This window comes from Python bivittatus, unplaced genomic scaffold (genome assembly GCF_059951505.1).
Source record: "Python bivittatus isolate LINGU-HERP-01145 unplaced genomic scaffold, Pbiv_v1 ctg000480_np1212, whole genome shotgun sequence".
Lineage (NCBI taxonomy): Eukaryota > Metazoa > Chordata > Lepidosauria > Squamata > Pythonidae > Python > Python bivittatus.
Window position 1 is genome coordinate 47,969,549 of NW_028277075.1, and position 27,941 is coordinate 47,997,489.

Here is a 27,941-nt window from a genome sequence, read left to right on the forward strand (position 1 = left end):
TTTCATTCTATCAAACACTTTGCTAATTGACTGTAAGCTGCATCTTGACTGGAACTGCTTTCCCACAACAGGACTCTGACCATATGGTTTGAGACAAATACATGTCGCTAAAGACAGCAGCGAGGAAGTAAATCAAAAGATAACGAGAATATGACTTACAAGTTAAGAGCCTTTGCAGATGACTTGGTGTTGATTTTGGAAGATCCTTTAAAGGGAATTGAAATACTAATGGGAAAGCTAAAAGAATTTGGTGCATTAGCAGGTTTTAAGATTAAGAAACAGAAGACAAAGATGCTAATAAAAATATGAACATACAAGATCAAACAGAATCAATGAATAAAACTGGTTTTAAGATCGAGAAGGTAAAATATTTGGATATTACTATGACAAATGTGAATTGTACATTATTTCAAAATAATTATGTTAGACATGGAATGAAGTTAAGAAAGATATGTTAAGGTGGGAGCAAATCCAATTGTCATTGCTGGGGAGAATTTCTGTGATTAAGATGAATATTTTACCCAGAATGTTATTTTTGTTTCAGACAATCCCTGTTTTAACAACTGATGTACCACTTAAACAGTGGCAAAGGATATATTTAAATTTGTGTGGCAGGAAAAAAAACACAAGTTAAATATAACGTGTCACAAGATGTAAAAGAAAGAGGAGGTTTAGGCTTACCTGATCTGAAATTATACTTTGTAGCTTGCTTTTTGGTTTGGATAAAAGAATGGATGTTACAGAAGCCATTTGGAGTTAGAAGGATGTGACCTGAGATTTGAGTCGCTTATGGATACTTATGGTATGACAAAGCTAAGGTTAATGTAGATTTTAAAAAACATTTTGTTAAACATGCCATAGAATAGATACAAATCCAGGTTGTGCCTGAAAATACTTTTATGGCTGTCAGCACAAGAAGTATATTACAGAAGAGAAATGATAAGTAAACACAAATGGCAAACTTATGGTGACATAATAGAATTTTGTCAAGGGGAATGTAAAATAAAGTCAAGAGAAGATTTGCTGGCAGAAGGATACACTTGTCAATGGTTTATTTATGTGCAATTATCAGAAAGATTTAAGGTAGATAAAATAATTTTTGGTTTTGATCAATGTAAGACTGAGTTTGAAATAGAATTGTGTACAAATGATGAATATGTTATTGCTAAAATGTATAAACTTTTATTGAAATTTGAAACAGAAAAAGAACAAACGAAAGAATGTATGATGAAGTGGGCTAAAAACTTTGATTATAATCTTCAGATGGAACAATGGGAGAATATGTGATTGAAAGGATTGAAATTTACACTATGTTATAATCTTAAAGAGAATTTTTATAAAATGATGTATCATTGGTATACATCACTGTCTGGAGAAACTGTCTAGAATGTATAAAGGTACTTGAATTTATGTTAGAAATTTGAACAACAAGAAGGGGCTTTTTACCATGCTTGATAGACATGTAAAAAAGCCAGAAAGTTTTGGATTCAAATACATATACTAATTTAGAAGATTTTAAAAACTGATGTACAATTGAAACCAGAGGATTTCTTTTGGGATTGACTGATAACAGTTGGAAAAAAGTCATGGAACTTTATTTTTATACATGATAACTGCAGCGAGATTATTATATGCACAAAGGTGGAAAGATTTGATATTACCTACAATGGAGGAATGGATGGTGAAGATAATGGAACTTGCAGAGATGGCCAAACTGACATCACTGATCACAGAAAAGACATTATCTAAGTTTATGGTTGACTGGAAACCCTGTATAGACTTTTTGCATGAAACAGAAAAAGATGAACTTACGACTTATGGTTCTGATGATTAAAAAAAATAGATTATAGAAAAAAATGAAAATCATGATGTAACCATAGAGCAAGAGGAAAATCTATATTTATACTTATGACTGCTGTAAAGAACATGGAAGTGACTTCTTTATATTTTCCTTCTTTCTTTTCTGCACTTTTGGCTTTGTTCTCTCTCTCTCTCTCTCTCTTTTTCTTTCTTTTTTATATAATGTAATATAAAATAACAATGTCAATTAGCTGCTTACATGCTATAATTAAAAGTAACTGAGCTGATACACATATAGCCACTGTGATAATTGTTGATTTACAGGAAGTATCACATAATGAAAAAGCCAAGAGCAGCAGGGAACAGCGATTTAATGGAAGAACTATGTGACACCACTGAAGGCAAATGACACCAACTGAAAATAAAAATGGACTATTATAGTTGTCTTAAATTCTCCCATCTCATAAAAAATCACTCAGTTTCAAGTTCTTCTCAGTTAAGTCAACTGTATATGCCAGTGTAACATCATTTCAGGGGTTTTCAGGTGAGAATATTCTACAGATCTTGAGCAAGACTTTATCTACAAACATTTCACAGGTGATATGCTTTTTTATGCAAAATCAAAGTCACTTTCAATTTTGCACATTCTAGTAACGTAAGTGAGAACTCATGATTTTTATTCCTGATGTTTACTTCCTTGCCAATTACTGCCCTAGAATCAGTCTATAACGTAATTATTCCTATTGCACATAATATATCAAGAGTAGGGATGAGATAAACTATTGTCTAGCAAAAGATTATGTAGTTCTCCTAGTTCTTATAACAAATGTTGAAGTAGATGGGCTGTACCTAATCCAGCAAAATACACCTTACTTTCTTAAGTAAAAAATAGTGCTCAGGTCTACTGAAACAGATTAATTATATCTTTTCTGTTAAACAAGAAGTTATGCTACTATCCTATCTTATTCTAACAGAGATGGAAAAAAATGTCATAGATTTCTTTTACAACAAAATGGCATGACCCATGAACATGATGCTGAGGCAGAGACAATAGTAATGTACAGTCTGCTAGTATCTGTTATACTTGGCTCAGCAAATGTGTGTATTAGGACATGCTGCATACAAGGCATGTGTAAAAATAGATGTGTTGGGAAGAGTTACAATTTTTCCTTAACAAACATGCAAAACAAATGATGCAAGCAAAACTGATAAAGATCAGCTTTAAACTGATTTGCACATCCAAATTTAATTTCACCTAGGGCCTTTTTGTTGGCTTTGGGCAAGTCACTTTCAAGGCTTCTTTCACACTTTCAACATGGAAAAAAAATACAAACCTATTTTACAGGGCATTTGTATCTGTAATAGAGATAAAGTGGCCAGGTATATTTGCTTGTTTAAACAAACACTACAGCACAACCAGCACAAACTATGGAAAGGATAACACTACCATACATCAAAAACATCTCAGAAACAACCAACAGATTATTACAACCACACGGCATCACCATAGCACACAAAACAACTAAAGTCTCCAAAACATCTTAAGTTAATAAAAAGACCCAGTAGCCCAAGAAGAAAAAACAGGAGTCATCTACAACATACAGTGTAAGGACTGTAACAGCCACTATGTAGAATAGACAGGCAGAAGGCTAGCAAAGCAGATACATGAACACCAACTAGCAGTCAGAAGACTGATGAAAACTCCTTAATCTCACAACACATGGACAGACTCAACCCCAGTTTCAACTGGCAAACTGAGCATCCTAGAGTAAGCCAAATTCAAAAAACACTAGGGAATTCCTGGAAGCTTGACATTCAGACAAATCAGCCAACAATAGACACATAGAAATAAACTATATTTACACACCATTCAAAAGGGACAACAAAAAGCTAAGAAGGAAACAAAAAAAAAAAAAAATCAGAACATATCCCCTCCAGCAGCTAACATTCAGATAAGCAGGGATTAATACCACATAATCAAGCAGAAAATACCCTAATCAAGGAACTACCAAGGAGAAAACCACACCCCCACCAACTGGCAGGGCAAGTTACTGTATATAAACAAGGCTAAACCATACTCACTGACACTGATGATGTTACCTAGTTGGGTAATAAAACATCTGCAAGCAAAGAACCAAGCTCAGAGAGCACCAAGGACTCCACAAACACTATATTCTGTTTTTCTTATACTGTTTATATGCTTAAATGCATTTTCCACAGCCAGATAAGCCACTGAAATATACATGCAGAATACAATTACATGTACAAAATCTGAGATGTCAAATTCAACAAAAATAACAAGGAGCCCTAAGCTCATTGTAGAGGTGACAGAATAGCTGAAAAGAAAGAATAGATTGTGGCAACCAACACTAGGAGAAACACCTCTTACTCAGGACACGATCTACAAACAATGTAATATGCACTAGTCAGCGCTACAGAGAAGTTCAAGGAAGTTTTTAGTAATTTAGGCTACTACACTTGATCTTAGTTAAAACGCCAAGAAGCAGTAATGTCTTAAATTTTGATAACAGGCAGGGTATTGGTGCATTACCCTTACATAGCAAGTGGCAATATCTGCTGTATTCTGGGTTCTGTGTAGCAGTTTGGGTGAACCAAATGGTTACTGTGCATATGCAACAGTACTCTGGCTACTTTTCCCACTTATTCTTATTTACTGGGGACACCACTATCTCTCCCCCCAAGTTAATAATTCAGGTAAATGTCTAACCAGAAGGTGAACCAAATGGTTATTGTGAATATGCAACAGTACTCTGGCTACTTTTCCCACTTATTCTTATTTACTGGAGACACCACTATCTCTCCCCTCAAGTTAATAATTCAGGTAAATGTCTAACCAGAAGCAATGGAACTATTTCTCAGCTTATACACTACTGATCAGCAAAATCTGCCTTTTATTTACCTTCTAAAATCTATATAAAAAGAAAAATCAGTTTTAAGAAAAGCGACCCTGTCCTGAATAGCTGCTTTTCTGATGGTCAAGGTGTATGTTTGCCCATATAATCCTGTTAAATCTTTCAAATAGCTTTCCTTTCAATATTTGAGACATTTTAAAATATTAATTTCTGGCGTGTCATAAATGGGTGTTTCAGGAAGAAGTAGGGGTTGGCAGCTCACTGGGCTGTGTTTACGCATTATAACAATAAGGCTCTACTTTCATTAAAAAAAAAAAGTTTGTTTACTGTAAGGCATGGGCATTCTGCAAAATGCCCTAAGAGCAACTGGGAAGGAAATCCGTGAGAAAGAAAAACATTTTGGTGAGTGCCAAGTTTTAGAAGCTTTGCCAACATGAAGTACTGAAACCATTTTTAAATTAACAGTAAATGTAAGCGTTCAAACTATAAACCAAATAGGCAGAGACACAGAAAATATTGCCAACAATGTGTTGAACTTAGTTGCGATGAGCCATATTTCAAACAGTACTAAAATATATTAATAAAAAACAGATTGCAAGGGTTTGCTGTAGCACCGAGCAAACTGGAAGCCTGTAAGAAAAAGAAAATCCCAGGACTTTAAAAATGGCTACTTAATGGCATTTAAATCAAATCCACAGCAACTTCACTAAATGGAGTATCCTAGATTTTCCTGCAATCAAATCTGGTCAAAATGTTGGCAGCAGAGCAATTTGTCCCCATCATTAAGCAGCCTGCTGGAATTGACTACTGTGTATTTAACTGATAACAAAAAGAAGAAAACACGCCTTAAGAATGCCTGTTCTTCATCCACAGTGGAATATTAGACATGGTTACCTAGAAGTATATTCCACTAGGTTCTTTAGCTTCTTGTAAATATGGTTTGGTTTGTAGTCTCTTATTTAGCTGAATCCAGCAGGTTAAAGAACAAACAGAGACATAACAGAAACTAAGTAATCAAAGACAGATGTGAGTGTTCTGTTAACTGGGTACAGTATTTCAGACTGAAATAAATCCTTTCTATACTTCTGATCAGAAAATATGGAGCAGTTTTCATTTTTATTTAATAATCATATTTCCTAAAGTGAAGACAGTTTGTTAGGGGGAAAAACGTTTGCTTTATGTCAGATAGTGATATTTCATATTTAACATGTCTGTGCAAAGTTCCACATAGACTAATGCTATGGTTAGAGTAAACCATGCAGTAACCTATATCTGTATGCATTACGGATCATTCTGAATCTTCAGGCTGAGAAGCTGAAGAACAGGACTGGCCTGAGCCTCAGCTATTAGATGAAGAAGGTACACTTGAGGAGAGAGAGAGGCAGACGGAGTCAGCTGATCCAGAATGCCAGCTGATCCCAAGCCCAGCAACACATTGCAAATTAAAAACAGCAGAGGAAGTCAAGCCATCTACTTGAAAGGAAAAACAAATGGGCATTTGTTTGCCTGCTTGCTACTTCACGTTCTACTACAACATGAGAGCCGGAAGAAAGAGCCATTGGGTCTATCCAATCTGACCATTAAATATAGGGATGCTGAGATTAAAATAAATAAATAATGAAAAATCTACTAATTTGCTTTCTTTTACATGAAAAAAAGCAAACAGTACTGCTCAAATTAAGCTGCGATGTTTTGCATTCTTTCCTGGGAATACGCCTTATTATAATCATATTTTCTTATTCCAAGAAATAGGCGTGAGTTTAGCACTGCACATGATATAATTTCAGATTGGCATGCAGAATTAATCTGAACTCAAACTATTCCAATCAACACACATACACTTGCTCTTTCAGTTAAAGAGAGTTTTGGATATACACTTAGTCATGCCATGTTAGGACTCCAGAAATCTCCATTGATAAGGAACTAATCTATCAAGAAGTAAGCCTGCAAATGCAAGAGTGAGCATGACATCAACTAATGGGGAAGGTGTGAAAGTAATATTTAAAAATATGAGTCATAGACCACAAGTGTAGAGTTTATGTCAAAGAGACAGATGAATGAGACTACTTCTAATTGGATTTGGGACAAAATAACAGTTTGGAATTTTTTTTTCCAGAACGCACGTTAACACATGCGTGAGACAATATTTCTGGAATCTGTGCTAAATGAAGTCTTTTAGGTTATCTGGGCATATTAAAATAAAATATTACTATATTCATTTCAGTGAAGATGCCTGGGCTGTTAGTGATTGATCCAATTAGTTTGCTAATCATACATTCTGATTCTCTTCACAGCTTTCTGACTCATGGAATTTTGAGGTGCAAATGTTGCCTAGTGAACATATAATGCAATAACATTTTAAAAGCAGTAAATGCAATGTGAAGAAGGGAGAAAACAGCTTGCATTCAAAAGAAAGGCATAATGTCACCAGTATTTCATGATTATTAAAAATGAAGGCAGAAAGTGAAACGGAAGGATCTCTCTAGCCACGTGATGAATCATACAAGTGCAAGAGTGAGCAACACATGATCCCATGTTCAAAGTCAGTATTTTGCTTTTCACCAGAATTCACAGCAATTAGCTCTCCCCAGCACTACATTGGCTTTGTTTCTGATCATAGAGAAAGCAACGAACACTTTACTCTGCCTTTAAAAATGGATTTATCCCTCTACTAATGCACAGTAAGGATTAAAGAAATGGGATACCTGAACCTATGCCAAGAACCTTCGTCCTGACAGAAATACTAGCAAGTAAGTGCCTCGCTGGAAGTGGAGTTCTTGTGTACAACTTACACACAGAGAGGGCATGGATCACACCATCAATCTTAACTGAACACATGAGCCTTAAATGCCATTCTTCCCTTTAAAGCTTGTGTTCTGCTTGACCTGTATACTAATTGATGTTGTGCTCAGTAAAAGAAGTGAAATAACATAGCTTTTTTCAGGGTAAAGGGAGGAGGATGGGGAAAACCCTCCGCTAAAATAATTAATTACTGTATATAATTTATTTTCTTTCTGAACTATTGTTTCATTCAGGTCTTAGCAATGATTCTCCCTACATTATCTCCTTTCTGAAGATAAGCTGCCAGGTGTGACTGCTTACTTATATTGCAAATACATATGCTTTTTCCAGCACTAGTCCATGAGCCACCATCATTTAATTAACATGGATATTATCAAAAGAAACAGAAGAAGGTCATATAAAATACAAGATAAAAGTGTTTCCCCAATAAAATATGGAAGCGGCTGTGAAGGAATAAGCTTAAATCCAAACCATTTAGGATTAATACAAGGAGTCATACTTCAGGTTCAAATACTAATATAACCAATGCTATTTAGACAAAACTATATTACCGTATCTCACTCATAACCTCTGGAAATCCAAAAAGACCAAAGACCAACAAACATTCTTTGCGCATATTTGACAGCTTGACGACTGAATCATGAAATTGATATTTTAACTAGCTTGGGGATCCCATGACAGAGTGGAGCCTGCTAGATGGCTATATGACAGTTAACTGAACGTACTCTTTTTTTGCAGCCATTTTGTTGTTTATTTTGTTTCTACCTTTTTAATTGAAATTGGTTGTTTTAAATGGTTTGTTTTAATGCATTTTGATTGTTTTATTATGTACACCACCCAGAGTCATTATGTGTGATGGGTGGCTATACAAATGTTATAAATAAATAAATAAGTGCAAATGGATTGAGAAAAAGGGGAAGGCTGAGAATGTCATGGTTGGATGGAATTGATGAAGTCCTCAAAAGTAGAAGTGAGAAGTTTAAAGACAAAAAGGCAACAAATGAAGCAATGTATGGATGAGGTGGAAGTAAGGATGCTTTGCAAAAATGGAAATGCACAAAGAAGTGTAGTGAGTGGTGCTGGTACAAATCAGATTTTGTTAGATTCCCATTCTTTTATTTTCCTTAACCGTTTATCCCTCCTTTTCTTTATCTGATGCCTTAATTTCTTTGACTTACTGTTTCTTATTCCCCTTTTACACTTTGAATAATGTTGCTTACTTCAGAAAGAAATGATTTGATGGGTATGTATGTATATAATAATAAATTTAAGTTTACTATTATAATACAGGGATTTGTAAAATTCAAATGCAAATTTACAGAATTATTCTATTCAACAGTGGACTCCTTCTTTCCCCTTCTTTCTTTCCATTACTGTCTAAATTTTCAGGTGCAGATATTAATTTTGCCCACCCCAAATCAACTTTCTAAACAGCTTCTTCTTCTCTGCCTAAAATTAAGCTTTCAAAAGCTGTAATAATTTAGTGGGTGGAGAAATCAAAACAGCAGCAATGAAGTTTTTTCTATATGTATATTAACCTAGATCTTAGTCCTCATATTTTGTTATAATTATTTCACATTTATAATTCTAAAATGCTACAATATTTCTTTAACTGAAAGTCATTAACAGGCAATGCAAATGTCTGGTATATGGTTAAAAAATGAGGGTATATGTTTGTTGTAGGGAGGTAGATGCGTGGGAGAGGAGATCTTTAGAGCAATTTTTCAAACAGGTTGTCTTTCAGTTTTGACTGCTGGCTGTGCTACAGTAGTTGAATGATTCAATACAACATCAATACAACATTCAATGCAACAATACAAAAATTCAGTAGAACATCTCTATAAAAGAGGAAGTCCAGTGTTTTCAAACTTGGCAACTTTAAGATGTATGGACTTCAACTCCCAGAATTCCCCAGTCAGCATGGGGAGTTGAAGTCCATACATCTTAAAGTTGCCAAGTTTGAAAAACACTGTTCTAATCCATCCTGGAATGGCATGTCTTCAAAATGTCACTCAATTCTAACTTTTTGGTTTGAAATCTTTAGTATGATCCCCATAAGAAGACCTATTCAAATGGAACAGTCTGACACCTTGAGCCTGGCACCAGCTTAGAAAATGCTCAGTTTGACCCTGGAACAGGAAGGGAATAAGCTGTGTGTAAGTAGGGCAGCAAGAAGAATTTCCCAAAAAAACTTTCAAAAATATTAGTTATCAGTTAGCCATCAAACTATATTTAAGACCAAGCTGAACTAACTCATACCTTTCCTCCTTTAATCCCAAATTGCATATTATATTATTAAAATGATATTTCATTTATTTAAAAAAGTTAGATGGCTGCCCATCTTGTAAAACACAAGTCTGGGTGGCTCACAATAATAATAAAACCATAAACAGTAAAAACAAACAAACAAAAGCATCTGACCCATCATCTCCATATATCTATCTACGCAATTCCTGGGATCCAACCTTACTATACTAGTGTGTGAGGGAAAAGCAAGCCTGTTACAGCTTTCTGGAAGCTAAAAGGGTGGGTGGGGGGCCTGCTGGACTCCAGTGGAAAAGCTGTTCCACAGGGCATGGTCTGCTACAGAAAAAACACACACTTCCTAAGTCCCACTAGATGGTAACCTTTAAGAGAAGGGACCTGGAGTGGGCACACTGTATCCAATCTGATGGAATGGTCAGATACCCTCAGGGAGAGGCAGTCCCACAGATAATCTCGCCCTGTGCCATACAGGGCATTAAAGATAATAACCATCACCTTGAATCCAACTGGGAAGTGTCCAAGGTGTGAGTGATGTGAGCAAGGCCTCCCAGTCCAGGAAAGAGTGCCATTGGCGCATAAGACATATCTCTGCAAAGGCCCTCTTAACTATGGCTGCCACCTGCTCCTTGAGCAGGAGCCACAAATCCAGGCGGACCTCTAAATTGTGCACCAACTCTGTTTGGGGAAGTGCTATCCCATCAAGAGTCAAAGACTACATCTCTCCGGACCCAAGGGGGCCAAAATCACAGAGCCACTCCATCTTGCTAGGGTTGAATCAGAGCTGGTTCTTCTCTATCCAGACCCTTACAGTTACAGACTGTTATCTACTCTGCTGGCCAGTGCAGGTTGGAAGACAGATGTTTATTGATTTCCCAGTCTAGGGCTGAGACAGAGTGCCGGGCCCAAAGTCATCCAACTTGCTTCTGTAACTAAGGAAGGACTAGAACCTGATATTCCTACTCCACATCCAATGTCTTAACCACACACCATACTGGCTCTTACTAATATTTACACATATGTATTTTAAAGAGCCCTGCATCCCTCAGTTCATAAATGAATTAAATGTCTAGTGCCCAAAAATGGAAGTGTATTTCTGTTACTTTGACAACTGAAGCCCATGCGATTATGCTGCATGTGAAGTACAGGTTTTAAAGTAAGAAATAATGATCACTGTGTAACAGGTGGTAATTTTTTTAAGCCCCTGTGCACAAAGCCCATTTCCTGTTCAACATCTTGAAAAGATTATAAACTTAAAAAAAAAAAAAACTAAAAAGCTGCAATGAGGATCTGTATCAATCTCCACACAAACATTTTCTTATTAAAGATACAAGCCAGGTCTTAGCAGCTACCAAACTTTGCCCCTCTCAAGAATGAACGGGTTTTCTCAAGAAACAGTTTTTGTTACTCATGTCATTTTCTTTGTTGGACTTTTTTTTTTTTTTTAAGAAACAAAATATCACAAGATTTGGAAAACAGCCTGTTTCAACTTGGTCCAAATCATTGGTTATCAGGTAAAATTGGGGGACGCATTCAAAACAAAATTTAGGAATTCAAAACTTGATTTCTCCAATTGACTAGTAACCTCATAAATGGCGATACGTGTGTATTTTAACAGAATAGCCTGAAATGTCCATAGAGTTACCAAATTGGAAAGAACCATTTTGATATTTTAAAGTAATGCAAGTTGTTATACAGTAATCTGCTTGTGTCTGGACACTGATATTTTCAGGAAAGATATCCATCTCGGAATGTTCTTTGATCCATTCCATGAATGTTGGGGAAACTTTCAGAACAGCATGGCAAATAGTCAAAAAGATTTCAGAAGAAAGAGGATTTGTAAAACTACCTTTGTTTAACTTCTCTTCCAAAAAGCATCTGCTGGATCCAAACATTTTTTGGGATACAGCTCTAAAAGTTCTACCCTACGCTAGGAAATATCTCAGATTTCTTAAGAATAGCTTACTGATGTTTGGGCCTTGAAAACATTTGCATTCTTACTTAGGACAGTGTACACAAGCACTTTATATCCAGAAATCCACCAATCTATCTGCCACTGTATGTGATGTGTCACAAGCTTAAATACAGTGCTGGCATGATATATTTTATTCAGTCTTATTATTGCTCCATGTGCCTTGAGAATAACTCCTAGAACTCCTGTAGAATTCCTTGTTCACTGCCATAGGAGATCAGTAACAGATATCTTTCATGGCAGTTTGTCAACCAGTAGTTATATTTTCACTGAATGCCATCCCCTAATATCAAGAAGTTGGAGGGGGAATCCCACTGGCTTAGGCCAGTCAACATAAGAGCAGTGCCTAACTGCATCAGTTGTCAAATTAAGTTTTACTATCAATATGTGTACATGTCTAGTGATGTTTCTTCCACAGACATTAGAGAAAAGGAGCACTCAAAAAACTGCATATAGGAGTATATTCTATATTATAGATGGGTCTCAGATAAGTTAAGATGGTTACAGAATAAACATTGAGGCACAGTATTTTCTAAATTAATAAAACAATGCCTTGCTTCAGGTTATGACTAGAAATTGTTCAGACAATATAATCTATGAAGATATGGGCTTTCTTCCCCAGATATTACAACTGAGTAGGATTTCTGCTGTCTTCTTCCTTTCCTAGTCAATCTTCTGCTAGGTTTTGTATGGTACAACAAAATGGCATTGACTCATCAGGCTTTTGGAGAATTTGAAGCTTAATTGGGTAGTCTTCTGGTAGATGAAAGTATGCGATGATTGATGATAAATGTATATGCAAGTCAGAAGCCACAGTACGGACAGGACATGGTGAAACAGATTGGTTCCAGGCTGGCAAAGGAATGAGACAAGGCTGTATACTCTCCCCTTATTTATGCAACCTTTATACTGAATCTGTATTAAGGGAAGCTGGATTGGAAGAAGATAAGCATGGTTTTAAAACTGGAGGAAGAAACATCAATAACGTGCACTATGCTGATGACATTTTTCTAATAGCTGAAAATGGAAAGGATCTGCAAACTCTAGTAATAAAAGTCAAGGAACATACAGTAGTGAAAAAATGAGACTAAAATTAAACATAAAAAAGACCACACTAATGACAACAGATACAATAACCAGTCTTATAATCGATAACGAAGATACTGAGATGACTTTTGCCTTTTAGGCTTAAACAACAGTAGAGGAACAAGCAGTCAGGAAATATGTCACAGATTGGACTTGGTAGAGCAGCCACGAAGGCCTTGGAAGATATTCAGATGCCATGGTCTATCTATACCTATAAAGATCATAACAGTGCAAATAATAGTATTCTCTGTGACACTGAGGAAGCTGAATTGTGATGTCTAACTTAGTTATCCAATTATCCAGAGCTTTGATCACACTACTGATCCTGCTGGCTTAGACCAACATGAAAACATTTGGGGAGGTCCAGTTTGTGAAAGGTCCTAGGGAGCTAGGGAACTTATTTTCTCTCCCTTGTACTTAATTGATGACACCGCAGTAAATTCTAGGGAAAACGCCCTTTAGGTTATGTTAGGCTTTACTGTAAATCTGTCTTTTGAGATAAGGTCATTTCCTGTCAATATAGTTAACATTTTATACACAGAATAGAGCTACTTACTACAGGGAGTATTCCGATAGCTAACAAGCTGTGGAAATGACATGAGAGCAGACATCGTAAGCTGATCATTTTGATCTGATTCTTCTTCAGCAATCTGGTCAGCCCAAACTACAGCTTTCTCTCTGTGAATGAGCTGCTTAAACTCCCTGAAGTCATCCTCAATGTCATCATTTGCTAAATCAGTCCTTTTTAAAGCAATATACTGCTTTCTTAAAACTGGAAGCAAAGAGTTCAGGATTCTGTAACAACAAAAAGATAGTTCTAAGTATCTCAAAGAAATCTTATGTAACACCACACTAATCTTATTTCATAAACATGCACACACACAATCTAAATAATATAGAAATATACTGGGAGGAAAACATACAAATTATTTCACTGTTGGATATTCTGATATGAGATTGATCTTCCTTCTATCCTCCCTCCCTTCCACACTATCTGTCAAGCTCTTCGGCAGCTGCCTAAACCAACAGTGATTATTTTCCAGTAACAATTCTCATAGAGTTCTCTTTAGCAAGATTTATCGAGTCAGATGGAATGAGGTTACAAAAATGTCAGCAGCCAAACTATTTTCAGTTTAGAACCAATAGACTCCTGTGTACCTTAGTGTAGTGGCTTTCTGATTCTCTAACAACTCTTTGATGAACTGGCAAGGAGGCAGGTCTCTTTACTAAATATTTGCAGCAGGTCACTTGCACAGTTTCTTGAATCACTATCAGTTTCAGGATCACCTCTAACACCATGTTTCATAGATTAATCACTGCAGCTTGCTTTTGTTCATGGGACATGTCTTTCTTTGGGACACTGTTCTTTGACAGAATGTATGTATTTTGATCATCCTACCTAAGAATACACTTTGGAGCCAAACAAATTAGGTCAAAGCTAATGCGGGAGTCACCTGTATCCATTTTGGTTTTTCATGAAATAATTCCTGGAAAGGACTAAAGTTATGCCTTCTCTGGAATTAATTCCAGAATTGCTAGAAGAAACAGAAAACTCCAGAAACTTTGACTGCCTTTATATTAAAATGTGGTGGACAACTTGCATCATCGTATGGAGCAAGTAAACTATGGGTAAAACTCTTCCTTGCAAAGGGCTACTTTTGGTCTTTTATGGCATTCTGAAGTTTCTGACAAAAAAAATCAATGGGACATTAACTACTTTCCCTTGTTTTCTGGAAAATGAATCATTATTTTCAAATGCTTAGTAAGAATTAAAATTATGATTTGAGTATTTAAAAAATTATTTGAACATTAAATTAATTCCAACTAATTACAATATATTCTCTAAATTTCCCCTTTCCCATACTTTTTTTCTTACACAGTATAAATCCCATCTAAGAAGTACATGTGAAAGAAGATACAGAAGTCCACCCCAGTTTAGGATAATGGTTATTTTCCTACTTGGATCTTTACACCATCTTTCCCCATTCAATAACTAAAAGTAAAAGTTCCAAATCACATTAAGTCTCACGTAGACTATAATACACAGTAAAATAGCATACTTTTTACTGTGTATTTACATGATTGATTTTATAATACATGCTAGAGAATTTGGCCTCATGCATATATATATATATATATATATATATATATATATATATGCATGAGGCCAAATTCTAATATATATATATATATATATATATATTTCAAATTTAGATACCGCCCATCTCACGAAAAAGTGACTCTGGGTGGTTCACAATAAAACAACAATAAATATTAATTAAAATACAATAAGAACAATATAAAATACAGTAAAAAATAGAATAAAACCAAACACATACAGAAATAATAATATCTTCAATAAACAATATAATGCATAAAAGAAAAGAAGACTGATTCCATTTCTAGTTTCTTGCAGAAAACTATCCAAATGATCCATTGCCATTTTCATATAAAGTTAACATAAGTGCAGCTTTTATGGGTATCAAAAATAATTTTTAAATAGCAAAGATAATTCAATAAGGCATTTTACTATAGACTTACTTTTCTGTCTGCTTATACTGCTGTTCTTGTAGGGATACTAGAGTTTTCATATATTGAATTTGTGTTTTCAAATCCTGAATTTCCAATTTCAAGTGACAACACTTCAGATCTCCACGTAGATCCTTGAAAAAAGTGAAATTCAAATCAAAATTATACACTGTACAGCTGAAAAGTATCAAAGTGCAACTATAATAGCCAGGTAACTCATTTATTCCAAGAGTGGGCATGGCTCCAAGAGCGCCTACCGAGCGTGATCAAAGAAGTCCAGAAGGTGGCTGAGACCGTGCGATTGAAACTCTGTGGCACATAAAAAACAGGCAAAGCGTCAATCGCAGGATCGTGGCTGCCGTCTAGACTTCGTGACTGTACCCAAGGGACATCCTTGCATGACTCAGAACCTTATTATATAACAAGGAAAGTTGGGCAACATTCCACAATAGCAGAACATTTTAATCTAAGCGTGGACAGGCAGACCTGATACAAGGCGAAAGCCAGAGAACCTCTTGATATTTTGGACAATTCACATTATTTCCAGCCAAATTGGTCAACGGCAAGGGCCTGAAGGACGATATTGGTTGCCTAAACCTGGTTAAAACTAAGCACGGTGAGAACAACTGAATTAGTGTCTTCAAAGATAAAAACGCAAACAAGAAGTCCTGATAATTTTTTGACTTGTGAAGAAGCCCATCTAAAGTTGAGGACTATTGTCAAGAAAATGAGTGTAAACTGGTAACTAGATCAAGGAAGACCGAGAGAATAGACAAAAGTGGAAACACTGCCCACGTGCTGATGCCTAGAAACTTTCCAGGCAAAGCCAAGTGAAGAACTCGCTCTGATGGTAGAAAATGAAAAAGGATTACAGGAGAACACCCTTCAACATGATGTCAGTTAAAACACACACACACACACACACACACACACACACACACACTATTACCATATATTATTTGATTTATAGGCCACCTAATTGTGAGGCATGTGTGTGTGTGAATAAACATATAAAAACTGTATAAAAAGAAACCCATAAAAAACCCAAAAGAACAAGATACTGCATCAGGGAAATACAGAAAGAATCAAAATATTTCCTCTGTAATGCAGATTCAGAAATTCACCCTGGCCCAGGCCTGCTTGAAAAGTCTGTTTTTTAAAGATTTCCTGAAAGACAGCAGGGATGGGGCTGTGCAGACTTGGGGGAGGGAAGGATGCTGTTCCTGAGGGCAGCAGCATCATGCATACAGTAACACTAACGTTTAGAACGGCAATATTATATTTCAAGCATTTTTTAAAAAATCATAGCTATTGTGCTTTCAATTTATTTCTATATGTTGAAAAATAGTTCACCAGTTCAGTAGTGACAAAATACATAAACTTCATTAAAGAGCATTCTACTGTTTGAAGAATGCAACCTGCTTCTTTTTTTTCTTCCAATTGTATGCATCTTTCACCTTTTCCTGTGAAGATTTCCATAGAGAGCAAATGACAGCAGCTTATTATAAGAGTCCACTATAGACCTGGCTTGCATGATACATGAAGCTAATTGAGATTATAGCTTATTTTTTGGAACAACTCAGGGAGAGAAACTATGCCATATTTTGGTTTCTTTTCTTGATTGGGTTAGTAGTGAATAACATTCCCAAGTCCCCATTCAGACCTTCTGTTAAACTAGGCATGGATGGGAAACCTATGGCTTGAGAGCCACATCTGCCTTCTAACTGTAGGAATAACCTTGAGGAACAGGAAGAGCTGCAACCAAGACTTGATCCTCCCTTGTTCTCACAAAGCGAAAGGGAGGGGGTGGGAAGTGCATTTAGACTTGCAAGATTCTGTACTATAATCTTATAATAAAAGTAGTATTAGCATTCATAACTTTGGTTTCCTAGTCTGGTTTACCTCCAAGGGCTGACATCAGTCTTGCAAGTATCAGTGTGCTTCCTCCCTCAATTCTTTTATCTCTGTGAGGACAAGGGAGGGGTCAAGTCTGAGATGCTTTCTCAAATTACATTTCTACTGTGGATCTGATTGCTGTCTTGGTTGTGGCTTTTCTTCTTGTTCCTCAAGGTCATTCCTTCTTCCCATTACACTAACCTGCAGTCTGCCAAACTACCTCAGTGCTAAAATTCAGCAGGAAAGCCCCCCTTTTCCCACTATAACAGTTAGTGCTTTTTGGCAAGGGAGGAGGGGCAAATTGAAGAAGCAAAAAGAAGCACTACGTTTTTGTAAGGTTTATCACAGACATTTTCACTTTTGTATGCCAAGTTGCTAACCCCTAAAAGAAAGAATAATACTTCAGTCCCAAAGAGCCAGTAATCATGATTAGAGTGGTTACGTTTTGCTTTAGTGCAAATCAGGTCATAGTCAACTGTTATTCAGTGAAGTTCAGAACTGTCCTAATGGAAACCTTTTCAAGTAGCAAAACAAAACAATACTTTATTGAATGTTCCTAATACAGATAATACAGCATTTTCTTCTTACTGCATCACACACACACACACCCATATTTGCAAAAGTTTAAGTTATATAGTTAACTAAAATAGCTATTGTTTTGAATAACTGATGAAAAATTCAATGTCATATCAAATGCCAGACTCTAGTGATTTTGACTCAAAAGGTCCTGCCCTCTTATTTTCAATAATTTACATTCCTCTCCAACTTGTCTTCTTGCAGATTTATTTTCTAAATCAAATTCTTGAACTATAGGCCAGAATATGAGAAGCACTATTTTATCTTCAATTAAGCAATACATTTTGGTGTACTGTCCCCCCACCCACCCCAACAGACACTTGCACATTTTGTTATTTCTTAACAGACACTGCTAGAAGTCAATTGTATTGCACTTTCATGGGAAAGAATTACTGGCACATACAGAAACATGCAGAGAGAATTCCTATATTCAGGGTGCAGTGCTGTCCAATGATGAGCCCAGAAGCTCCCTATATTGATAGCTGTTCCAATAGTAAACTCTCAAATTTTATTCAGATGTTACAGAAATGGATAAACTCAATACATGAATCGCAGTGGTGTAGCTTTGCCTGCTGGCATTGTATAGATGAAGTAGGTACAGATGGAAGGTTTGGCCTAACATGACAAATAAAATATCGCAATGGCTAAACATTGGTTAATACAGTATGGATACAACTTGGATTTATTTCATTTATTTGACCCTATTGGAAGCTTATCCCATTAAGTCATATTTAATAATGCCCGCAATCTGCTGCCAACTATCCATTTCCAAGAATGCCTTACCAAAATCACCAGCATTACTTCAATCTGTTTATCAATGGGGTTTGTGCTAATGCTCTCCTATCCCTTCGCTAATTAGTGGTTCCTATAATAGTGGACTCTTTTCAGCTTAAAAAACTAAAATCACTTCGAATCAAAGAATTATAGAGTTGGAAGGAGACATTGCATCCAATATCCCACCCCTTGCAGGATGTTATTAGAGAATTACTATTGAAACTCATATAGGGGCATTCTATAGGTCATAAGCACACAGCTCCTCTACAGCATAACCAAAAAGTGTCCACAAACTCTCATGGTAAAGCTGTCTCTGTAGTTCAGCACTGCAAGAATCTTCAGGATAAGTAAACACAGCTGTGATTAGAGTCAGTCATAAAAGACGATGATTGTTTACAGCTAATGGTTTATCTCCAATTTATGGGTGGAAAAATGCTTACTTTCAGTGCATATAAAAGAAGCTGATCTCCCCCCCCCCAAAAAAAAATACAGTGCAGGATAAAGATCAGCTAAGATTGGTTAAACATTAAAACCACCTGCTCTTCATATCATTAATAGTTATTTTATACTATTATTTCTGATGGGTACAGGAATGTTGTTTATAATTTAATATTAATGCTATGAGGGTGTTATTCTTGCCATGGTCATTTTAATTTAGTGATACTGATGGTATTTCAGATTAATCATGCAGGTTTTATTACTTATATACTTACAGTATATTATACTGTAGGTGTTTTAGTTTTGTTGTAAGCCACCATGAATTTGTATGGAGTTGGAAGCATATAAATTCTATAGATATAGGTAGTCTGCAGATTAAGAATGTCTGGTTTAAGTATGATCCATAGTTAAGTACGGAGCTTACTGTAGCAGAATTTGAGTTAAATATACAGTGGTCCGAGTTAATGACACAATATTGCTTATACAGTATTATACAATAATACTGTTCCGTCTTACATACAAATTTGACCAAAGGACAGACCTTGGGAACAGAACCCGTTCTCAAACTGGGGACGGTCTGTAACATAATGCTGAGAAACAAAAACAACAAAACAAACAAACAACAAATGAAGCAGCTTACTGGAGGAATGTGACCATCTTGACCCAGGAGGCGCATTTCATTCTCCAACCTATGCAACCAATTTGTGTTGTCCTCAAAACATTTAGATTCCTCTTCTTTTTTCTTTTCTAGATGCAAACGGCGAGTTTTAAGTAAAGCAAGCCGGTGATCATGTCTCCCAGTTGCCTATAATATAAGAAATTTAACTTTGCAGGACAAAGGGCACAGCTAGATAACAGAAGCGTGGTTACTACTGAAAACAAACAGAGCACATTGTCCTGCCAGATGACACCATATTTTATTTTGCCTTACAGAATGTTATTAAAGGAGATTAGATTCAACATCATCCAGGGAGCTTCTTGTTCTCCTATCTCTCCAGCCATCTGAAATAGATTTGGGGATGTGTTGGGAAAGGAGAATCGGTATTTTCTAATTTTGCTGTCTGAAAGTGGCAACTGAATAAAACCCAGTGTTCCCTCTCAAATGCTACTTCATTTACTATCAACAATGACTTTAGAAATAGGGAAATTCAGAAGTATGTCAACATGTTACATGCTGTTATTTGCACATTATTAACAAGGTTAGATTGCTATATCTGGCAGAATAGAGCACTGGTACCATCTACAGGTAGTCTTCAATGTATGATGGCAATTGGGACTGGAATTTCCATTGTTAAGCAATGCAGTTGTAAAGCGAGACTGCATTGCTTAGCGACAGCAATTCCTGCAATCCCGGTTGTCATCATTAACCGAATCCCATGATCGTTAGGCGAGGTAACTTTCTGCCAGCTTCCCACCATGAAAATCAGTGGGGGAAGCTGCCAGGAAGTTGTAAGTCCCAGGCCAGCAGGCAGGTAAGTGGCTGCTGTGGGGCGGGGGAGGGAGTGAGGGGGTATGCAGGGGTGGGTGCATAAGAGTGTGGTGCAGGTGTGAGGGAGGCATGGTGAGGTCAGGGAGGGTGCACAAGTGACTGGCGCAGTGTGAGCGCACAGGGGCTGGGGGGCTGCATGGGTGGGGCATACTTACCTCAGCGAATTATGACTTTTCCTGCCAGCTTCCCCACTGACTTTCTGGGGAAGCTGACAGGGAAGGTTGCAAATGGCAATCACTTGATCACAGGGCACTGTAACTGGTTGCAAGAGCGAACTGGTTACAAGTGCCCAGATTGCGATCACGTGACCACGGGGATGCTGGGACAGCTGGAACTCCAAGGAATGATCGTAACCACCATTTGTTCAGCACTGTTGTAACTTCAAATGGTTGTGGAACAAATGGTCATAGGTCGAGGACTACCTGTAATTAAGTTCACAGCTTTTCAATCCACTAATAGCATGGATGGTTAAAGCAATTCAGCTGGGTCTTTGACACAAATCCAAAAGGATAAATATGTCTTTACATTAACTTATTATTACATTATTCTCTCTTGCCTCAAGATATCTTTCAGAAAGTTTGCCCCATAGTTAAAGACACAGTTAACTATTAAGAATAAAGGTTATGGAAAGAATAACGCTTCCCTGCATTTCTCTTCATTTCAGCTTCTAAAAGATTTCGTTCTTAGTGTAGCAGCAGAAAAAAAAGTAACCCTTCATTTTTAGAAAGCTACTGCTATTCTTAATTGAAAACAGATGAAATGAAAGGCAGAACATAAAAAATGTTTACAGCTGAAATTCGAAAATTGACACTGATGGTTAACTGCTACATAATGGAAATTTATCTGCATACAATCTGCTCAAGTCATACTGGTTTTTCAGATAAAGCATGATTAAAATAAAAAAGGTTACTAATATAATTTAAAAAACAAGGAGACAAAAATCTTTGCATATATACCCAGTAAAAACTAGCAGCTCAGCCCGAAGCCCCCTTTTTTTTCTTTGCAGTTATTGGAGACTTGCTATGAAAAAAATAGAGCAGTGAATTGCTAAGATGATTGAATCACAGAATAGCAGTCAGTGAAAATGCAGTTTGACTTGGGAGCTACCTTTCAAGAAAGACCCACAGATAGAGAAGGATAATGGGAAGTGAAATAAGAGATAAGAGAAAGTAGGTTTTTTTCAGGCTGGGTTCTGCAGACTTGAATGGGTTCTGTGAGGACAGAAGACTAAGGGGAAAAAAAATTGTCAAATACACTCAACCACCCACTTCTGCCTTGATGCTGCTCTTCTCTCAGTGGCTACAGGTAGTCCTTGTTTACCGACTGTTCACAGTTGTGACAGTGATGAAAAAGTAATTTTGTGACCAATCCTTGCATTTACAACCGTCACAGGTCTGTAAAGCAAAGCTGAAGTAATTTTGTAAGCAAGGCATGGTTTCACTTAGCAACTGCTTCACTTAATGACTGAGTTGCTGTCCCCAATTGTGGTCACTAAACAAGGACTACCCATATATGTCACCAACATTTGCAAGGGCTCCACTCAGGAGGTACTGGCTGCTTTGCCTTCATCAAATGCACAGGAACAAAACGTGACCCCTTACCTGCCTCTAAGCTCCAACAAACATTTCTATCTCTGTAAGAATTATCATGGTGATCATTTCCACATTGCGGACATGTCTGCAAGAGGTCTGCTTAATAAATAGAATAGTTATTTATGAATAAATTCACACTGAACTGTGTGGGGATTAATTGAAAAAGCTTAGAATTACAGTGCTTGGCCACAGTGCATGTGTGCTTCAAATCCCTTTGGAGTACAACTTCCTCTGGAGTAAACATACATGAGAAGGCAGGCAGGAGGAAGTAGTTTCACCTACGCGTTCAGAATGGGAAAAATCTATGCCATCAATACCCATCCTGATATACACCCCTTAGTATATGAATATTATTTTTTATTCTTTGATTAGGCCTAATAAATATTTTTCCAGATGTGGATCATTGGATAAAAACTGGCACAATAGCAGTTGGAACAGAAAAAGCAAAACAAATTCCAGTGGTGCTGGGGCTGCTTCTCATGGGACAAGTTTTGAGAATTTAAGCTCAAGGACCAGTAAGAAACAGAACTAGGATCAGAACTTTATCAGCTTTGGTTTTACATGGACTGGCAAGAAAGACAACCCAAGTGGACTACATGTTGAATGCAAGCAAGTATTGGGTAATAGTAGCCTGAATCTTGCAAAATTAGCAAGACATCTGGAAACCAAACATTCCAATCTGAAAGATCTGAAGGCCAGAGTATTTCAAAAGAAAATGTCCAGATGTCCATAAGAAGAAAATAACGTTTCATACATTTTGGGTAACAACAGGATAAGTGCCCAAAGTTTTGATTTGTTCGCTTAAAGCATCAACCTCCCAAATAATTGTGAAATCCAAATTTTATTTTTGTGTACTTTTGAAACATTAATTTTGTATTTATTATAAACAGTTTATGTTTCATTTTGTTGCCAATTTTCTGTCATTACTGCTTATCCTTTTGATCGAGGGTTCTGGAAAATCTTTTAACTAACAGGTTCTGCAACTTGAAAAAAATTGAAAATCACTGGAATAAAAGATCACTAATGGTGAAGAAAGAAGAAGGGTCTGAGAAAAACATAAGCAGATGAGTAGACAGGGCATCAGGATAGGAAGACGGGATTAGAAAATCTCTTATTTAGATATCAGAGGACAGTGAGATAATTTGGGATATGAGGGAGGGGAAGCCATGCTAATGTGCCCCTGAAACACTTTTTATACAAGCTTTTAGTATGGATGTTGATCTGAATGCCCTCAGTTCTCTAGTAAATAAGAAAAATGTTATGTGAGTTCAGCAAGCAGACCCACTGGATCAGAACCAGAACCACATGCTTTACTTATTTACACACACACACACACCCCAAACTGGCTCCCAGACATTAAATATAGTAACATTTTAAAAACATAAAAAGAAAGATAGCAGATCTGTTGTATAAATTGCTTACCTTTTCAAATCTTTCTGGTGAGCATGAGAATGCTATCTGAATTTGTTCGTGGCAACGTTTCTGATAATGTGTTTTAAGGGCATTTTCTTTTAGTTGTAGTTCAAACTTGAGGAACTCTTTCCTTATTTCCTCTCGATTTGCAAACACACACTTCAAAATTTCTTTTAACCTGCCCCAAACATTTATATCAATAAAACCAGTTGCAGAAATAGCACATGTTGGGGAAAACAAAATAATTGCATTACAGCTTCTACAGTTTCTAAAAAGGATTAGGTTAAAACATCATTGGTTAATTCTAATATTACTGTGATATATACTAAAATTTCTAAGTTTCAGATAGAAATTTGTTTTCTCAGGAGGCACACACTGAAGATCAAATATTAATTACCACTTTGACATCTGTATAGTTCTTTCATAACCTTCCTAGCTTAATACTAGGAACCTATTGTTAGGTATTGAAACTTTTTTAAAATACCCCACCCTCTACCCCTCCCTGGCTCTATACAGACCATTCTATCTTTTTAAGGTGGAAAGTAGGGAAGGTATGGAATTGCAGATGAAAATCTTATTTATTTATTTATTAAATTTGTATGCCACCCATCTCCCCCATTAATCTTTAAAGAATGATGTACCTTTCAGGATTATAATCTTAAAACACTCTCTTCAAGACAGGTTAATATTGTAACAGTAATTCTTATAAACAGAAGCCACATCATATTAGTTATGACCATGTGTTGATCCTTGATCCTATGAAGAAGCAACTACCTATTCCATAATATCATATAGCTTAACCTAGGAGCTGTGTTGACCTCCTCTTCTGGTCATACACATCACACATTTAAGTATCTAGGAAATAACTACTGGTTGTTTAGTTGTCCAGGAGCCTTTCTTCCAACACAAGGAAAAGGTTGACTGTGCCCTCTGATCCTCCAACTCTTTCAGATGTGATAACAAAGTTAAGTAAAAGGTGAAAAGGAAGGGGAAATGGATGTTTTGGATAAGCAGTGATATCAATTGTTTTTCTAAAACGTTGTTCTTCAGCTGGAAGATCATACTGTGACTGAAGGTGGATTGACTATACAATGACACCATCATCAAAATTTCCCTTTTAGGACTTCCCTCCTCAATGGTGAAAAAAGAATTATATATGTATTATATTTATCCAGTAAAAAAATAAAAGAATAATCAAATGCTGTACTCCAGTGTACTTTAAAGTTGTTCCTGCAGCAACTCTGAGAACGCCTGCCAGCAATCCTGCTGGCTGCAACCAATGGAAGTTTCTTCTTTTATTGATGGGTGGGAGTATCTCCTCATTGCATACAATGAAATACATTTGGCCAGGTCATGTACGGTGCAATGGAAACAAAATAATTTACATTTTAGAGCAGATACTCGTTTTTTCTTATATATGGGGCTGTTCAGTAGTCCCATCTTTAAAACACGTGACTTATCTTTAGGACAATCCTATGGCCCTGGGACTGTTCTAAGGACCACTGTGTGGGTTGGATTTCTGCCTCAGAATCTAAAGTATCTTCAGGCTTGCCAGCCTGCCCTCCCATCATACCTCATTTGGGGGCTTTCCAAAATTAGACATTTCTGACCTTAGTAAACTCCAGCCTTGAAGGTTGGGAGGGAAACTAAAGGGGTAATCTAAGCCTGAATTTTCCTTTCTGAGGCAGAAATCCAGCCCACACAGTGGTCCTTAGAACACTGTCCCAGGGCCGTAGGATTGCCCTAAAAATAAGTAACGTGTTTTAAAGATGGGACTACTGAACAGCTCCATATTTAAGGAAAAATAGAGTATCTGCTCTAAAAGTTCTAAGAATTCAGAGCCTCTACTAAGGAAAAAAACCAAATATTTTAGAACTTTGATTTATTATGCTTTAACGATTCTGTCTTTCTTAACTGTTTTTAACAGAAAGGTTAAAGACCCTTTAATTGGAGTATTAAAGTGCTGGTTACCATGGGAAGGTTTTATTGTAAAAACTGAGATGTTTCACACACAGTAATTAGTTCCTATGATCCTCCCCTTGGGATCATTTCTATATATGGAGTTACCACAGCTCTAGTTAAAACATCCCAGAAATACAATGAATTAAAATTACTTAATGTGTTTATTATCCAGAAAAAAGTGACAAAAGTTGCCTTGTTATATACAGTTTTACCCCACATAATTTTCCAATGTATTTTTATCCCCCTTTTTTAGAAGTCTTTATTTCTTTTAACAGTAAAATCACCCACGCACAATCTCTATTATGGCATTTTAAAAACTCCCACTTTGAAATAACTATTTTTTTAAATTAAAAAAATAGCTATACAATGTTGCTGTAACACAAAATTATGTTTCTGTGCCTGGCTAACAGAAGAATACTTCTGCATTCTGACTGCACCGCATCTGAGAAAAAACCTGAAGAGGTGATGCAGTTGCATTTTTAATTTCTCAAAATACCTGGTCATGAATTTAGTACCTTACTTTCCTTATGCATTCTGCTGCTATTTTTCTATTAGATTTCTAGAAATTCAAAGGGCTGTCTTTTAAAAACACACTTCAGCTGCGTCTTTCCTCAAAAAAGGGTATGGCAATTAAAGCCTATTAAATATTGAAACATTGTAATTCACACACAAGCAAAAGAATAACAAAAGAATATCAGAGTATTAATAAAATAAACCATTAACATTATTTCCACTAGAATTAAGTGCAATAGTACTCTTATAAAAAAGACATGAACAATGTGATCAAAACTTGGTAAAAAGGAAAAAAAAAAAAAGATTAAAAATCCCTCGAAAGGGAGTCCTAAGAATGAAAAAGGGCAACAAGTGAGAAGGTTTAGATGGGAGAAGATGATGCCTAGTCTACTCCCAGTGGTAAACGGTTTTAAAAATATGGCTTTGAATTAATCCTGGAAATAAATAAAAATCAACATAACTGTTTAAATAAGGGAGTCATATTGCTTCTAAACACTGAAATAGCCAAACAGGGGCCTGTTAGTCCCTGGAACAGAGATTCAATCTGTACCATTGGGTGAGCGTTGGCAGTAATGAACTTGATGTTATTAAGGCAATCAAGAAAAACAGTGGCAATGGCTCTATTTACACAATATGCTAAAACCATGATAGCCAGCTACATTGTAGCTTCTTAATGTTATGTGAATCTAGACTCTATGATTAGTTTACCATATTTAGCAAGTAACAGCTAAGTTTTCCTTCCCCTGCAAGCTTGGGCAATGCAGCCTTGGGTAGTGTTGGGGTCACCAAATAGCACTACGGAAATATGGATGAACATAAGAATATAAGCAGTGCCCTGCTGGATTGGACCCCTGGCCCATCTAGTCCAGCAGTCTGTTCTCACAGCAGCCAACCAACTGCATAAGGAAGCCCATTAGGTCCTTGGCATATGGCCTTCGGAGGCAGTCACACTGCCATCAAGACTAAGAGCCATTGATCCCCATGACTTCCATGAATTGGTCCAACCCTTTTTTGAAGCCAGCCAAGCTGATAGCCAGCACTGCATCTCCTGGTATAAGATGAGGCTTCTGTTGTACAGAATAGCCAGGCACATTACAGCACACTGTTCAAGAACAAACATTGACAACAAAAGAGGCATTTATATGCTTCATTATCCCAGGGAAACATGTAGGAATGGGTTGTGCTGTACATTTGAAAAGAAATCATCATAAGTACTACCTTGATATCTCAACCTGCTGCTGATTTGTACAAATAGCTGTATCTTGATTACTGGGAACAGGTACTTTTTCCAATTCGTATGCTCTCAGTTTCTCTTTCAACATTACAATCTGAAACAATAAATAGTTTTATGAAAACAGAGGAACTTGGGGCACATTTTTTTCCAAATTTGTTAAACAATTGTTAAGCTTTCATTATCAAACTTATGACACCAGATTTCCTTCAACTTTGGTGTACAGTAGTTATTTTAATGCATAGTAATTAGCATCAACATTTAATTATATTCTTACATTTAAAAAAAATATTAATGATAACTAACAACGATAGCAACTGACATACCTCTTTCTTTTGCTCTTCACAAATCTTGACATATTGACTTATATGGCTATCCAGACTTACAACATTGCTCTTCAGCTGTGGAGGGAAGAGTAGAAAAATCATTATCGTCCTCTTTTTTAATTGCAATACAGTATATTCCCCCTTGCTATCGGTGCTTTTTAAAAGTTATCACCTAAACATCACACAGCAGTAATTAAAAGAGTTCTAGATAAATGTACCTGAAGACAAACAAACCCTAAGAAACAATGCAAAACAAAAGCAACACAAAACACATGTGGCAGAATCCCATTGGCCCATGGGATTGAAGAAATTCTTTGGAAAGGCAGAGAATTGCACTGAATGGGTGGTGGAGAAGGAAAGTGGAATCTTGAATATCAAGGAACTGTTTGAATGTTGTGATGGAAGGG

General features: G+C 36.5%; 1 protein-coding gene across 1 annotated transcript in view; it reads right to left on the reverse strand.

Moving 5' to 3' along the window:
* The window catches only part of KIF18A (kinesin family member 18A), a 55,975-nt gene that overhangs the window by 12,398 nt on the left and 15,636 nt on the right, over positions 1-27,941 (reverse strand). Inside the window, exons 8-13 of the mRNA XM_088145846.1 lie at positions 27,535-27,609; positions 27,196-27,305; positions 23,512-23,680; positions 19,649-19,813; positions 15,337-15,458; positions 13,352-13,590 (exon numbers count right to left, since the gene is read on the reverse strand). Of these exons, the coding sequence (XP_088001972.1) occupies positions 13,352-13,590; positions 15,337-15,458; positions 19,649-19,813; positions 23,512-23,680; positions 27,196-27,305; positions 27,535-27,609 (880 nt within the window). The remainder of the gene's footprint in view (positions 1-13,351; positions 13,591-15,336; positions 15,459-19,648; positions 19,814-23,511; positions 23,681-27,195; positions 27,306-27,534; positions 27,610-27,941) is intronic.